Raw genomic sequence first — 16,147 nt, forward strand, 5'->3', positions numbered from 1 at the left:
AAGGAGAATATGTATGATACAAAGGCGGCGATGTGTAATACAACAGAATCAACAGTGTCAAAACGGAAGGAAACGGAAGTGAAAACGGCGTTTAACGGCGTGTTCTCCGATAATTAATGGGCGATTATAAATGTTAGCTTAATCCAAAGTCCGAGGACAGTTATGCAGCACGTTTAAAGGAAGTAGAAGATGATGAAGATAGAAATATGTAAGTATATATATAGATAGATAGAGATATATGTGTATATATATATATATATACAGGAACGAAGAGAAAAATGAACTCAATAAACGAGAAAATAATATTTCGTGCGGAACGTTCGTTTCGTCTCGACGTCATTCTACTGGTTGTCTCGAGCTCTAATTCCTCATCGAGGCGCATTTAGCTGAAATAAAAGTATTCCCGCGTTTTTTCATTAATGGAAAGAAATAATTGAAATTTTCGACCCAGATGATTGTTGTTAAATTAATAATATTACTTCTTATACTTTATCTGTCATTATCGATCATAGATGTAAAGATTAACTCGAAAATTGCACAGCGGGAAATTATATATTAATTCCACGTGAAAGATATTAAAATTGATTATAAAATTATTATGTCGTTATCGTTAATAATGAAAATACACGTTAAAAAAGTCGAAATATATTTCCGCGTTATTATTACATGCTGGTAAGAAATTGCAATATTTTTCTACACGCTTTCTTACGCTTGAAAGTGTCGCATTTCAGCTCGAAAACCGCATTTGCGGCACAAGAAATATGCTTGATCCGGCAGAAGGCGTCACGAAGCGCACCCGCGCAATGAAAAGGAAGACAAAAAAAAAAAAAAGAACGGAAAGGAACCGAAACGCAGGAGAGAACACTTTGGCGAAGAGGAAACAAAAAAAAAACAAAAACAAAAAAAAACCAAAAAAACAAAAGGAGTCAAGATCATACACTGTATCACAAATACACCGTAATACAGAAAAAAAAAAAAGAGGGAGGGGGGAGAAAAAGAAAGAGGGAAGAAAACTCTCGTTGGGTTACTCTTGGCACGCACGAAAAAGAAGAAAAAAATCTTGGCTCTTCAAGTAAGTCGTCGGCTCTCACGGGGACTTACCATTCTTTTTTTGGACAACGACTTTGGCTGCGACTTTACGGGGGTTGCGGTATGCCGAACGATCGGAGTTTTGAGTGGTAGTAGTAGAAGTAGTAGTAGAAGTAGTAGAGGTAGTAGTAGCATAGTGTCGTGCCGAGATAGGAGGAGTCCAAGGCCAGTGTGATTGATACAAATATAATAGAGAAGGAGTACGATATAAAAGACAGTCAGTGCAACTTCGGGGGCAGAGGGGGCGAGAGGGGGAGGGCAAGAGCGAAGGGGGGTTGATCGGGGGGGCGAGGGGTTGTGGGCGGCGCGTGTTTCTCTCGCGATAATTAAAAGAGGCGAAAGCAGAGGGGAGAGGGAAGTGGAGGAGTTCGGGGGCGAGGGTGTCTTTATTGATCCACCAGGACTCTCTACTTGAACTCTTTTTTTCGATCAGTTGCGACTTAGCCGCAACAAGCCGGGAAACGTTCTCGCGAACGCGTTCTCTACGAAACGGCATCGATGCGGGGGCGGTGAGGGGGCTGCTCGATTTTCTTTCGGAGCTTGGATCCAACCCGGCGGATGGATACTTGTTCCGGTGGTCGTCCATGTATCGATCTGACCTTCTGACGTGCCGCGAATTGCGGAAACGAATTAGCTCCTGTCTCTTTCTCGGGCACACGCGAACGAATGTGAAATTGATTTGGCTGCCGATAGCCAGCCAACGTAGGTCGATATCGTGGATATAATAAAAAAAAAAAAAAATAGTACGTCTTGGAAACATGACTCGTTGACGACGTTTGATTTAGTTGAAAAATTCGATCAATAGATCGCGACGAAAAAAAAGAAAAAAAAAATCAGAAAAATTTTTGTGACAGCATCACCGGTCGCAAAGCTCCATCCGCCGATTTCCGCAAGAGGTCTTAATTATTCTTTTAGAACGTAGGGACAAAGGGCAGAGCATTATACATACGCATGTGTGAAATGTACGAGAAAGAAAAAGAAAGTAACAGAATATATAGGCCAGTCGGGGCGGGATGGATGTGACACACGTGAGAGAGAGATTGAAATTGACTATGGAATTCGGACAGAGTGGTAGAGTTGATCGGAGAAAACGAAATGACAAATGAAATCTGGAGATATTCCCGGATACACATCGAAAAATAATTAAGACAAGGCCGAATTTGGGCGTCGTCTTACCCGATTTGCTGCGATGCATGCGTGAATTAAATTGATGCGTGATGCGCAAGATGGCAAATGATGTCTTCGCCCGGTTAATTTCGAGTCGAGAAAAGTATTTTGAATTGATAAAGCTCAAGGTCGTCACGAAGTACTTATTACGTGCTTTGAAATACAGGCAAAGGGATCATGCCATCTTGAACAAACGTATGGAGACAGGGTGAAGATGCTATGAGTATAATGATGCAGAAAATCAAGATCTACCGGTGAAGATGTAAAGACCCAGGCTTTGTGCCGTCGAGACACGTCGAATATGTATTACACACATATACGTAATCGGGAAGTGAAAATAAAAATGCCAAGAAGAACAGATACGGAGCAGATACGGAGAGAGAGAGAGAGAGAGAGAGAGAGAAAAGAGAGATAAAAAAAAAGAAGAGAAAACCAAAAAAAAACCTCGTACCTCGATGCAAGAAATTGTAAGTACCATGAAATAGATGGTCAAAGGTAAAGAGAGAAAAAAATATAGAAAAATGATAAATATATATTTATATATATATATATGTACACACACATAATATATTATGCGCGTGGATATCACACAGAACGAAAGATAAAGAAGAAAAGAGAAGAAACGATAGACGCGACATACTTTCTACGTACGTTCTTCTCCTCCCGAGAAATACGTCGCGGACGGAAAGGGAAAAGAAAAAGACGACGCAATAAAGAAAGAAAAAGATGGAGGAAGAGAAAGAGAGAGATAGAAAGAGAAACAGAGAGAAAGAGAAACTCGACATTGAGACACTACTATGAAATAGCTAAAAAATTAATGATAATCAATGAAGCTCTTAATCGTGTGACGTCTAGAAGAATCGAGCGGCGTTTCTTACCATCTGTCCGTGCAGCGAGTGAAAATGCAAACAGAAAGAGAATTCAAGATTTGTCTCTGGAAGTTACAAGAGTGAAATCGTGGCAGGGGGGGGGAAGGCGGGGTGATAGAGACATTTTTTTTTTTCAGATTGACTACTTTTCTTTCGGCGCGAGGAGATCGCGCGTAATTTCTTCTTAACTTTCGCACGAGAAGGTGAAATTTAAGATAAGGTACGCGAGCATCATGTCATGTGAATCGGAGGGATATGTAGAATTGTACGAGAATACATAGAATTCACAGGTGCCATCGAATCGGTCGAATCGATCGAAGAAATTGCGATGGAAATTGACCGGTGGATCGATCGTACAGGCGAAAATTTGGCACGTGGCGAACGTAAAAAAGAAGAACAGAGAAAAGATTTCCGCTCCCGTGCCAAATCCCGTGTCAAATTAAAAACGATTAGATGAAAAAAAAATTGAAAATAACGGCATATTCGACGCGAGCGCGCGAATTCAACTTTCATCGCGGCGATGAAAATGAACAGTCGCGCAGTTTCCTCGCAGTGAAATTTCGGGCTCGCCGATTATCCAATCCGGGGCACACGTGCACGATCGATCTTCCTTTTTCGGCGGAGAATGCAACGATTCGCAAAACGAGGGTGAAGGATCCCGATTCATTTTTCATCGTTAGATCGTTTCCGGCTCTTTTCTATCAAGCCGGCACGTGGCAGAACGCGAGGGATGAATCCGCGCATTCTCCCCGGTGCACGAAGATGACATGGCCTCTCTTAGATCGTGTCGGAGCTTGTAAAGAGATTCCAGATATTAGCGGGGAATCCCCGCCCGTCTTATCTCACGCTCGTCCGTCCGGCCGTCCTCGAGGTGACGGATAAAATTGAAACCGTGTCTCATCTCTCGCCGTCATCAGAGTGGCAACCCGAACCCGGAATGAATTTACCGAAGGCGAGATATAATCGAGACTTAAACCCCACAGGTCGAACAAACTGCGGCAACAACTACCATTCTTCTGAAGTGATCGTTTTCACGCGATTGCACACACTCGGAGCTCTAAATAAAACGAATTTGCTTTTCCAATCCTCGCGGGACGGCTGAGATGAGAACGGTTTTTTTTATTGCGTACTCAACGTGACGAAACTCTGCGGTTCTCGTTTTCTGTCTTTTTGCACAATTTTCATATTAGACAAGGAAAAAATTCAAGACAAAAATAATCTCGTAATGAAAGGGTAAAAGAAGACAGATACTCTGATCACGATATAAGAGCGACCAGTCTGAGTGCCGATCATGTTCGAAACGTCTGTAAAATAATAGTGTGCACAGATTAAGATGGGATATGAGAGCTGAATGGTGGACATTACCTTCCTCGAGCGCGTCATCACCGTCGCTCATCAGCTCGTCGTCCGAGCATATGTTCAACACGTTCACCAACATTTCGGTGACTGAAAGGTAAAGCGAAAATTCGCTCGTTAATTTCCGAGCAAAGCACACATCCGTCATCACAAATTAATATTTATCCATCTCGTAATATCTTGTGTAAAAAATCAAGTCTAAATTATTATACATTGGAGTTTTTCTCACATTTTTCTCTTCTTTAAAAAAAAAAAAAACCTTTCGCGGATTTTTATCCATTAGCGTTCGTTATTAAACAAGATGCATCGCGTGGAAATGTAATAGTTTTTGACAGAAACAAATGAGACTTGTCGGTCTAGCAGGACTTACCTTTCTCGCCAACAAATGGTAGGGACCATGTGAAAACGTCCATGAAATTGGGCAACCAGTACGGGTGTGGCGAACAATTGAACTGCCTGATGTTCATAACGTTGTTCTCGTACTTCAAAACCGCCGCCTATGGACACAACGAACATATCGGAATTTTATGATCGCAGGCCGGCGATCCACAGGTCATAAAACGAACGATCCTCCGAGCTGACCATAAATGTGACAGTTAAATTAACGTCGAAGTTTATGGTCGCTGCGGCAAACGCGATGCGCGATTCGCGCAAGGAAAAGAGGTATTTTTACCTTGTTATTGTACACGTCGAGATAGTTCGGCGCGCTGAAGATGGTGATAAGCGACGGGAAGCCCGTCGTCTGAGATTTTCGATACATACGATATCCGGCGTCTTGAGCCTCGTGCGCCCTTATGATGCTGAGCAAATTGTTGTTTTGCAGGAAGTCGCAACACGCCGAGTAACTGCAAGCAAGCGTTATCGACTGTTCAAGATTGGGAAACCCTTGATTGTCGATAATTATCGATAATTGCTCGAATATACGCTCATATTATTAAATTTATTTAGCACTGATAAATAACATGGAAACTGCCGTGGTTAAGTAAATCGACTCGAGCTTAAAAATTTTAATCTAGTTAGAACTACCGAGAAGAGAATTTTCTCGATAAATTCCGCAGCAAAATTCGTGCGAAGTGTACAAGTTTCAAAAGCGTTCGCCAGGCAGCTTCCAACGCGAATATTTATACTGGAAAATTTGTACATCTTAAAATCGTGACCTGAATTAACGTCGTAACGCGGTTTCTTGGCACACACGTCAAAAACAATTGCGCGAGCGCCAAACGATCAATCTTAACTTGTCAAGAACGACTGGTACAACTTTTTCTATTGCGATTCTGTGAATTTATACAGGATTGTTGGAGCACTTCTAAATACTGAAGTCGAGTCAATTTCTATTTCCAAGATGTGCTTAAAGCTTCGACTTTAGATTGTTCGGATTTTTGCCGTTAATGCGAATTATATAACTTTAAGTTTTTAGTACAATGTGTAGGTTTTTTTTTTTTTTTCAATGACTATCGCGATGAATCGGACATCGAACGATGATATATTGGCATTTATGTTTGCGTAAACACATTAAGCCGCCGAGGACGTCAACAGGATGACTCTTTTCCTTACCATAACTGACCCGGCCAAGAATCATGAGAAATGTTTGCGCCATGTCGCGGCATGGTCGTTAGTGGCCATTAAGACTCGTTCATAGCGCCGACAGAGATTAATGACGAGGTGAAATCTCTCGAAAACCACGCCGTTCGCCAATGTGGTCGGTATCGATCTCCGGATCGTTGAATCTTAACTTCGATACGCACACACATTTCGGTACAATGATAAGATGATTTATTTAACTTTGGGACATTATTGCGACGCGCGAGGCACATTTGCTTTTCTGGTTTTAAGAGCGTACAGCCACTTCGGGTCATTAGAGGGAAGGAGTGAGGATAATCAGAAGCTTCATTACGTTCGGGAGTAAGTGGTACGAGTCGCGGTGTAGTCGGACGACCGACGGCGATTACAGCCGGGCTACTTGCATATCGCTCGAGACGCGAGATGTGATTTATGTTCGCGTGGAACTTAATGCACGTACCTATCCCCCCCGACCGAGACACGATAATGTGGGAATCGAAAATGAGGGATTAACGGACCGGCGTTATCTGGAACGTCTTCATAACGACTGGCCATTATCTTATCGCGATCGCGATCGCCCGTGCCACATTCACATATATATCAATGAACAGCTTGATTATGAAAATCGCCTCAATAAATCACCTTTCCAACGTTCCCGCCGCGGCTCGCGCAACGCCGACATCTATGGCTCTGGTATAACACGCTGCGTTAATATTAAAAAGGCCTAATAGGGAATATACGATTTGTCGATGGAAATTGATCGCGAAAAGATAATTAAATCGCATTCGGGAATTTAATTTTTTCAAGTCTGCCTCGCAAACACGTACACGCGAACGAACACGGGACGGGAAATGTTGTGGACGGGCGCGCGAGAGACGGCTGACACTTAACGAATCTCGGTGCTCATTAGCACGGCCGTTCGTATAATTAGCGTATCCGCGAGAGGAGCTGTCGTGTCTGCGGTTTGCGAACGCTGTCGTATAACACGGCCGTTATTAATCCTCGCGCGGGGCAAACCGCGGGCGTGTCCGCGTGACGCTGACGAAGGGCGACGCGACGAGGGACCGAACGTGACGTACATAGGAAGATTCGGCGGAAGGAAGATCTCTCTCAGGACTTGGAAAGGCCGACGGGGGAAGGGGAAGGGGATGTGTGTGTGTGTGTGTGTGTGTGTGCCGAAGTTACCTCGTTTCACGCTGTGTGATCGCGCGAGGGATGCGCCCAACGCGCTTCCGGCTGCGCTACTCGCAAACAGAGACGGCGAGATAATTACTCCCGTTGAAGGGAGTTAATGGGTCGGCTTGGTAAGGGAAAAAAAAACCGAGGACCGGCCGACGACAGCCGCGAGATGTATCGCACACAAGCATATCGTATTTCCGCGGCAAAAAGAACTCCAGCCATCGCCGGACGGCGCATGGGGTGTTGACCTCGTTTTTCCTTTTCTCCGCTAATACGTCCTTTATTATTACGTTAACGCTGTGGTATCGACGTGTCCCACCGATATATCGGCGACACCAACGAAAAGTATTGTAATTGCATTTTCTGATATTTCCAATCATGTGATCTCTTTTTTTTTTCAATATCCTTTATATCGGTAATATAACTTAATAAAATATTGTAACTTTTAACTCAAGCAAGTATGTTGTAATTGATAAATAAAGGATTCGCTGAAAGAGAAAGCTATTGTGTAAATTCTTAAATTAATTAATTTCTTTTGTTAATTTTTTAGTTAGTTCAAGCATTGATAGCTTTATAAAAGTTATAAAAAGTAAAGTCCTGTAAAAATTAAGCTAAATAGAAAAAAATCAGATAATAGAAACCGTATCGTTCAATTAACTTCAAACAGATTTTATTTCGATCAAATTTGAGACTCAATTATGAAGATATTTAATGCTGAAAATTGGAAACTTGCGGTAAAGATCGACCTCTTTCGATATTGTCCTTAAAAAAATCGATTCAAAATCGCGCTTAATAAGCTTTACTTTATAAAATTTCTAAATTAGTGTTTGACAAAGTTAATCGAATTTCATTACTGCTGAATCTCTAATATTAATTAGGATCCTACGGTTCCTTTTTTGACTTTCTAAAATTGCGATTCGATCGTAGAATAAAATCAGTAATCTGCATAAAATCAGTAATATTTAAAAAAATAGAAAGATACCGCACACCTAGATCGGTTTTACAGCAGAATTTCTATTAACCGAATTAACATGTCAATGAAAACTTGGAAAGAGTACACTCACCTGTAAAAGTACGAACAACCCCTGACGCTATTGTGGGAGAAATGCTCCGCGTTCTTCTCGTTGCCAAAGTCCTCAAGAGGATCCGACCAGAGGAGATCGCACATCGGCCCGAACGCCGGCGGCTCTTTGAACCTATCCAGCTGGAACAACAAGTCAACAAGTCGATCGAATTAGCTCAAGGAATTAACTGGCGGCACACCGGCCGGCGCAAACACCGCGTAATTTTCGGCGTAATTGTACGGGCCATTGTCGGCTTTACCGAATTCACATCGGGCAGATCGGTCAGTTTGCACTTTGGAGCGTATCCCATTCGAAGGTTTAGTTGGTCCGTTACACGTTACACGCGAAATTTATGTGCTTCTGATCGGTCTCGGCTAATTGCGATGGCTTCATTCACAATTACGTTCGATCGCATCGGTTGTAACACGTCGCAACGTTTGATTTTCGAAATCGCCGTCGCAACGGGCATATATCATCACTTTGACGACTCTTCGATACTTACGAGCTGCCCCGATGTTTGAGAGAGAGAGAGGGGGGGGGGACGGTAAGCGATATTCTGAACTTGGGATTGAATTACAATTTGACAGCGATTTGACAGCGTCGAAACCTGTATTGAAAGCGACGGTGTCCCGGTGGGCGACGACTTTGCCGCGAGTTTACGTATCGCGACAGCGCCAAACAAGCTACACACGCAAACCGGCTCGTCTGCAGATTGCATTAATTAGGCTATCGAGCCTGACAACAACATGCGCTCACCGCGGATTTCTAAATGTCTGTTGGTTGCGATTGAATCGTTAAGCTCTGAAATCCGATATTCGATGCCGCTAGAATGTCAGATAAATCCTACTTGACCCTCGTCAAATGTTACACATACACATATATCATCGGTATATAACGGATCGGTGAATAATTAAAAGAATTAAAGGAATTAAAAGGACAATTAAATTCCCTTTATAGATGTTATATAAGTATGGAGCTATCGGTACGTGTGGCTTCATTATCAATCACACAAGACGACTATTTATTCGAGGGACACTAGATAAACGACAAAGTCACTCTTGAAGCATTCATGAAGCATTCGCAAATGCGGCGCGGATTTATTCTCGGGCCACGCCGAGAATCGGGCCACTCCCACCGAATCGATGTTAAAGGCTTGAAAACTTGGACGGCGAAATTTCGCTCTGCGGACGAGTGGATATCGAGGGGTACATGGAGGAAAGACAGAGTTTCACCACAAAGAGAGCTCTCAAATATTTGTTCCGTTGATCTAATCTCGCTGAGAAAAGTCCACCGGCGCGATCTTCATCCTCGTCGACTCGGCTGCCTTCGGAAATCGCGTTTAATGACTTTCATGAATATGAATGGTTTCGAGAGGAGAACAGGTAGGTATTTCGCGCAATGCGAAACGTTTCGTTATCGCAAACACACCCCCTCTTATTCGAGAGATACAATCAACGCGGATAAAATATTGAGGACGAAGATCGTGAGATTCCGTTTACGTCGTTTAAAAGCTTTTCTTCTTCTTTTTTTGCGCGGCATTCTGTTGAAATTTTTCGTATGCAAAATACGAAGCTTTATTTTTAATAAAACGATATCGATTCTCAAAACGATATCTGTTCTCGCAATATCGTTGCGATTCGACTAATCGTCGAGCTTTTTCATAGATTTTATTAAAATTTTTTTTCCAACTTTTCATGCGATATCTGTGTAAAATAATTCTGCGTAGTTCAGCCATCAATATGGGAATAATTCAAAACACAAAGATTAAACCTGGTTTTGGGCGATGCGTTCATTCACTAAATATTTAGCCGAGCCATATAAATGAAACATGATGGATAATAATTTCCTAATGCGACAATGTAAAGACTTTTCAATCAAAATGCGATATATTTTAATAAAAAACATTTAATCCATAATCGATTTTAAATTTAAAAAACCTAAACTTCAATTCATCGTAAATAATAATAAGATCGTAAGTAATAAATAAAATATTTAAATTTTAATTTTTATTTATCTATCTTTTCTTTTTATTTATCTTTTCTTGATTAATTACAAAATAAGGTGAAAAAAATGTATTAAACGTATTAGTCGATTTTTCATTTTTTCAGAAAATTAAATGCTACTAAAAGAATTATTTGGATATTCTATATTCATAATTTCAGATATTAATAAAGGTTCCAATTATTTGTCCCGCTCGCTGAACGTAATCCTCATGATATTATCGACGTCGAATCTCATCTTCCACGATTAGCCGAATCGAAGTTTGTTCCCACGATCACGACGTGATCTTGATCCCGGGCTACGAGTTTCGCGTAACAGGTAGCGTAATTACGTCGAATGGATTCGTATTAGTTCGCGACCCGTTTCCGCGTGAACACGTAGGCAGACACGCGGGCATATTGGGTGCTTATTACGATATAATGAGCAGTCAGTGCGCGATAATGACAAGTGCTGCATTAAGTGAGGCGAACACGCGCCTTATGTCTCCTATCATGTTTGCACTGCCTATTATAATGACACGTAATAGCCCTTCATTGCCCTGTCCTCGCCGCGGTCTTGCCGCCTTCCGCATGCCGCATCGATCTTAAATTTCGTAGCCGCACGAGAGGTAAAATTTCCCTTGAAATGCGGCGCAGCGAGATCTGATTGCAGCGCCCCTCTAAATTCTACTTGAAATGTCAGAACTGTATTCGCGCACAGATAATGGATATAATATGAAATCGGATACCGGCGCTGTCTTTCGTGTACACGTGTATTCCAACAAATATCGTCAGTAATGAAGTATGGAGTTTCCGTCTGCTATATATACATATGTATGTATGTATGTAGATACGGATTGTCATCGTTTGTCGTAATGACGAGAATAAACAGCGGACCATTATTCTTTATTCTCTTGAAATATGAAACGATTCGCTGATCATGCCAGTCCGTTCGGAAGAAACATTAATTAAAAATACGACCTTCCAGGCCAAATTACGGTCGCCGCAATGGCGTACTCGCGCAGGAGGATAGAAGGGGGAAGAGAAAGGAGCAAAGGAGAGAAGCGAGCGAGAGGGGAGAGGAGGGGGGGGGGGAAATGGTGGAGATGGAGTGGATCCAGAGATGTGGAGGAGGCGTCGTTCCGCGGCACGAAACAAACGTAATTTAACGTGACGCCCGGCTCATTTCCTTAATGGAATGTTTCCTTTGCCCCTGGAGAGATATTATGCATCGTCTGTGGATTACGGACGAAAAATTACCCTTCGCCGCCCCTCTTTCTTCCCCTCTTCCCTCCCCACGCGCCTTTTTTTTTTTTCGTTTCCCCCTCGTTCGGGAAGAAACACTCGTAAATGCAACGGACTCTCGTGCGATTCTTTCTCGCGTCGCGACGCCGCTGTCGCCGCCACGATGCTCGCGCCGATGCCGATCGATACCTCGGACAGCTCGCTACGCTTTGTGTCGTATATCACACAGAGTGTATCTCAATGGTATCCTTTACGCGGTTTCCACGTGGAGATCCCTTTCAATCGCGTGCCCCCTTCCGCCTACGCACCTCTCTCTCTCTCTCTCTCTCTCTCTCTCTCTCTCTCTCTCTCTCTCTCTCCTCCCCCTCTCATTCTGTTTCTTTCTCTCTCTTCCGATGACGCGTGTTTAATCGTATTTGCCCCTTTATTCGCGCTACCCGCGTAATCCGCGATTTATAATAATCTCTGAAAAAACACGTCGCAAAGATCAAAGATAAACGCGTCCAGCGCGGGAGCGCGTCTCGTTTTGCCGGCTGACAGAAGAGAGAGAGAGAGAGAGAGAGAGAGAGAGAGAGAGAGAGAGAGAGAGAGAATATCCCGCATGAAATACGGGAAATGGGCGAGAACTCAAACGTATGGCGTCGGTAAAGGTCGCAAAAAGTCGTTAAAAGCGGCCTGCGGCTTTTTGCTTCTGTACATACAGAAGCTTTGTCGGAAGTCGTTAATCCCAGCGATGTCGCTTTTCTTATTCACATTAAAAGAAAAAAACAAAAAAAAAGACTTTTCGGTAAATATTATATAACGCAATTTATCCTTTCTCGTCGCGAGTTTCATTAGACAAAATCGTTTCTAATCGTCAAATCTCAAGTCCCGGACACAACCCTTAAACAACCCTTAAGATAAAGTATTTAAGTACAACAGTAAGAGTACGAGGAGCACGAGGGTCTGCGGCGATACGGCGCTGTAACGAAGCAGCAAAGTTCCATCTCGAATATTGCGCTCTAATTAACTAAAACGCCCTAATCTGCATTTCTCTCTCTCTCTCTCTCTCCCCCTCCCGAGACAGAGAGAAAATGGACTTCCCCTTCGCGAAAAATCACTGATATTCATTTCAGAACAATTCGAGGGCTGACGACTGAGCTAAGAAATGTAATCTCCGTCCCCTGTAATTTTTGGCCAGACTCGGCCAGACGCGAAGGCTGGATGCTCGCGATAATGCGATTATGCGATTACGGGCGTGATTGTGAGCGTATCTCGTCAGGTCTCTCTTGGAGCGACTTCCCGGAGTACCTTGAGCATAATCGCCGTGTCCCGGGAGCTCCGGAAGTTTCCCCGACAGTTCGGCTCGTTAGTCATACGGCAGATATTCCGGCGCTGATAGCCGGAAAGAGAGAGAGGAAGAGAGGGAGAGAGGGCGGGGGGAGAGAGAGAGAGAGAGAGAGAGAGAGAGAGAGAGAGACGGCGGTCGCTTGTCATTGGGAATTTTAAGCGAATCGGCGCCGGCCTTTGTGCATCGTCGAAGAAAAAAAACTCTCGCGGAGGAGAAACGAATTGTCGTTTTTGTGTGAAGTTTGGGTGCACAAAGGTGATGATTGAGACGAATGAAAAAAAAAGGAAAAAAAAAGGGAAGAGGCGGGGAAGCTGAAAGGAGCGAATAATGCATTAATGTGGTCTATTCAGGCGGTCGAGTCGCGAATGGGGTTAATGAAGTCGGCACGCGCGGTTGTTATACTAATTAACGGAAATAATTAGCGGTCGTGATCCTCGGGGGGTCGGACGGTTCAATGTTTCCTAGTAGAGCCCCTCGCGCGCCTCTTTCCCGCGGAGGAACAATAGTGCTCGCAAACGAGAAAACCCGGTTTGATTGCCGTTAAGGGCTGAAATGAATTCGCGTTAAAAGCGTGAATGTCGGCTTGCATCGGGCGTTTATTTCGCATACCGCCGCGCGTGCAGCAGCCCGTTTTGCTTCAATTGGCGGTCGACGAGGGGGTCGCGAGCTAAAACGTTTTACACATCATTTCGCTACACGGCAGAAACACTTTACGATGCTCCACTTATCCAGCGTTGACAACTGACAAAATTTTACTTCGATCGACCAAAGAGGTTCAAAGATATTGGAAAATCTTTCGGGAAGCACGGAGCACTCTTCTGATGTCAGTTTCGCGCCCTCCAAGTATCGTTGCGTTCATATTTCCGGATCGTATTTGTGAATCGATTTGCAGCTGTGATGTAAAATGATCAGAGTGAAATTAGATCGAGTGACACGACTTGCGCGATGGCAAACACGACGATAATGTCCTAATGATATGCATAATTAAAGCGGCAAGTTCGCCAACAAGTCCGATCCCGGACGCGCGCGATCGCCTTACGGCGGATTATAAAAACTTCGCCCGTCCAGACGTTGATCTCACCACTGCGAGATGGATCCGGCGGCCAAACGCCGAGGGCTTAGCGACTCGGTTTTTGCGACTGTCACGGCATTTAGATACGGCGGGAAAGGAATTATGAGAAGCCGCCGTGTTGTTCCGCGATGTCATTTGGTATTCATATCGCTATACCGATGCAAAACATGCCTTTATATGCCGAGACACAGAGAATAATATATAACGGAGACAGAGAGAGAGAGAGAGAGAGAGAGAGAGAGAGAGAGAGAGAGAGAGAGAGAAGCATACTACATGGTATCCCGTATCTCTTTGCCCATTTCCATGAAAGGAATTAAATATTATACACAATTTTATAAATTAACATGCTTTATAATATGGGTTATGTAACACGGAAAATAAGAGGAGAATCGACAAAAAAAGAAAAGATTGCTCGTATTTTATCTGCCGTTTACTGTGGTGTTTAAACGAGCAAGATATTAATATGCATTTTTGCTGGTGAATATTGAAAGCGCATTATCAAAGAAAATGAAAAACGTAGCTGGAATGATGAACGTTGGTACGAAAAGAGTGGCCGTAAAAATTCTTGCGAAAACAAAAATGCGCAAATTGTATGCGTTTGTCCTTGCAATTACTTCCGATTCCGATTCTTCGACTTCGACCGACTTCGTTTTCCAATTTTCGGGAAATCAGAGGAGTTGGCGAAAGCGCTCGTGATAGCGCAACTAAATCGCTATAAATGTTGCAGCGAGAAAAGGGCGAAGATTTCACTTCGATTTTCTCTCTCACTCTCTCTCTCTCTCTCTCTCTCTCGCTGTATCTACATTCTCGTTTTCCGCGATTGTTCATGTCGAGAAAGAAGCTGGGCGATCCTGAGACAAGGACGGGCAAGAAATGGGTTAACCATTGCGCGATCTCCCTTGAGAAATAGTTCGTAATCTGGAAGAGTGTCTACTCTTGCTGCTTCCCTCCATTTTTCTTCCCCTCGCTGCCATTTTTGTTTCTAAGAACTTCGCTTTGAAATTATTTGACAACTCTACCGCGTTAATTAATCCGCGAGAAATTATAAATCAAAAATCTATAAAAATATTTTATGTCGACGTAAAGAGATATTTTCGTTCGCACTTACATTATATTAATAGTACATTAATAAAGCGTAATAAAATTCCTAAAATTCTACCTCTGGATATTTCCCCTAGTTCTAGAAAATACCGTTTTTCTCGAGAAACCAGGATGTTAGGGAGGCCGGAAGCGATCGTTAGAGAATTATCGACATTCATGGTACGATGGCCTTTTGTTCTTCCCTTCCATCTCCCACGCCGATTCTTCCCAAGTAGAAACGGAGGCGAACGAGGGGGGAGCTCCGGGAGATTATTAATTGCTAGATACGCCATCCTCCTACGTTCGATGACGGTGGCTTTTTATGGAAGCGTGTCACGAGGCTCGTTTACGTCGCGATCGGAGTAGCGAGCGGAATCGCGAATACTCTCCGTCGCGGAAGTAAACAACTATTCGTATCAGCTTTTAAATATTTATGGAACGCCGTTTGTGGAACGATTTGTATCTCGCGACCTAGGTGCGCGCGTGTGCTATACGCGTGAGTTTATCTACTGGCGTTCGTACGATGAACAGCAGAAAATTATGCAGTTTCGAATTTCTATAAACGTGATTTACAATTTTATAATTCAACGACAAGCGACGTGGAGTAAAACTCTCTCTATGGAAGAACCCAGGCTAGACTGGATACGTGACACCGGAAAAATTGCAATAGTAATACGCTTCGAAATTTCACGGAAATTTCTCCAAGGATATTCTCTGAGGATAAGACAACAATCGAATGACACTCTTCATGTCATTGCTGGTTTAATGTTACAAAGGAAAGAAGTTTTATATTACAATTACAAAAGCATCGTCAATAACTATAGATTATCTTTCATGACATACGTCTACAAATCGGAGAAATAAAATCAATAACTTTTTAAACAAACGTTGCTCAAATTATTCAGTCTTATTGTGCTATTTTTCTTATTTTTATTAAAAAAATGTAATTCAAAAAATTTTTCATTTTCTTATTACTTTATTTAATTATCTTATAAATTTCTTTAATAACATATTTTGTTTATATTAAAAGCAAATCAATTTGTTCACGAAATATATTTATCATTTTTATGCAATAAATCTTTTTGACGTTTCTTATTCAGAATATTTTCCCTGAAAAACATCAAACATCCTCATCTATTAAGAATTTATATAATTCC

At 42.7% G+C, this 16,147-nt stretch overlaps 1 protein-coding gene across 7 annotated transcripts in view; it reads right to left on the reverse strand.

The window, feature by feature from the left end:
- LOC105434032 (serine/threonine-protein phosphatase 2B catalytic subunit 2) overlaps positions 1 to 16,147 on the reverse strand; it is a 117,375-nt gene that overhangs the window by 21,278 nt on the left and 79,950 nt on the right. For 3 of the 7 annotated variants that reach the window (XM_089082176.1, XM_089082171.1, XM_089082170.1), the window contains exons 6-10: positions 8,285 to 8,424; positions 5,155 to 5,326; positions 4,852 to 4,978; positions 4,491 to 4,571; positions 1,102 to 1,134 (exon numbers count right to left, since the gene is read on the reverse strand). In XM_089082176.1, the coding sequence (XP_088938302.1) occupies positions 1,102 to 1,134; positions 4,491 to 4,571; positions 4,852 to 4,978; positions 5,155 to 5,326; positions 8,285 to 8,424 (553 nt within the window). Of the gene's footprint in view, positions 1 to 1,101; positions 1,135 to 1,539; positions 3,138 to 4,490; positions 4,572 to 4,851; positions 4,979 to 5,154; positions 5,327 to 8,284; positions 8,425 to 16,147 lie in introns of those variants that run through there. The other 4 variants (XM_089082174.1, XM_089082173.1, XM_089082172.1 and 1 more) reach the window with 2 other exon arrangements.

This window comes from Pogonomyrmex barbatus, unplaced genomic scaffold (genome assembly GCF_055798465.1).
Source record: "Pogonomyrmex barbatus isolate J1 unplaced genomic scaffold, ASM5579846v1 scaffold5, whole genome shotgun sequence".
Lineage (NCBI taxonomy): Eukaryota > Metazoa > Arthropoda > Insecta > Hymenoptera > Formicidae > Pogonomyrmex > Pogonomyrmex barbatus.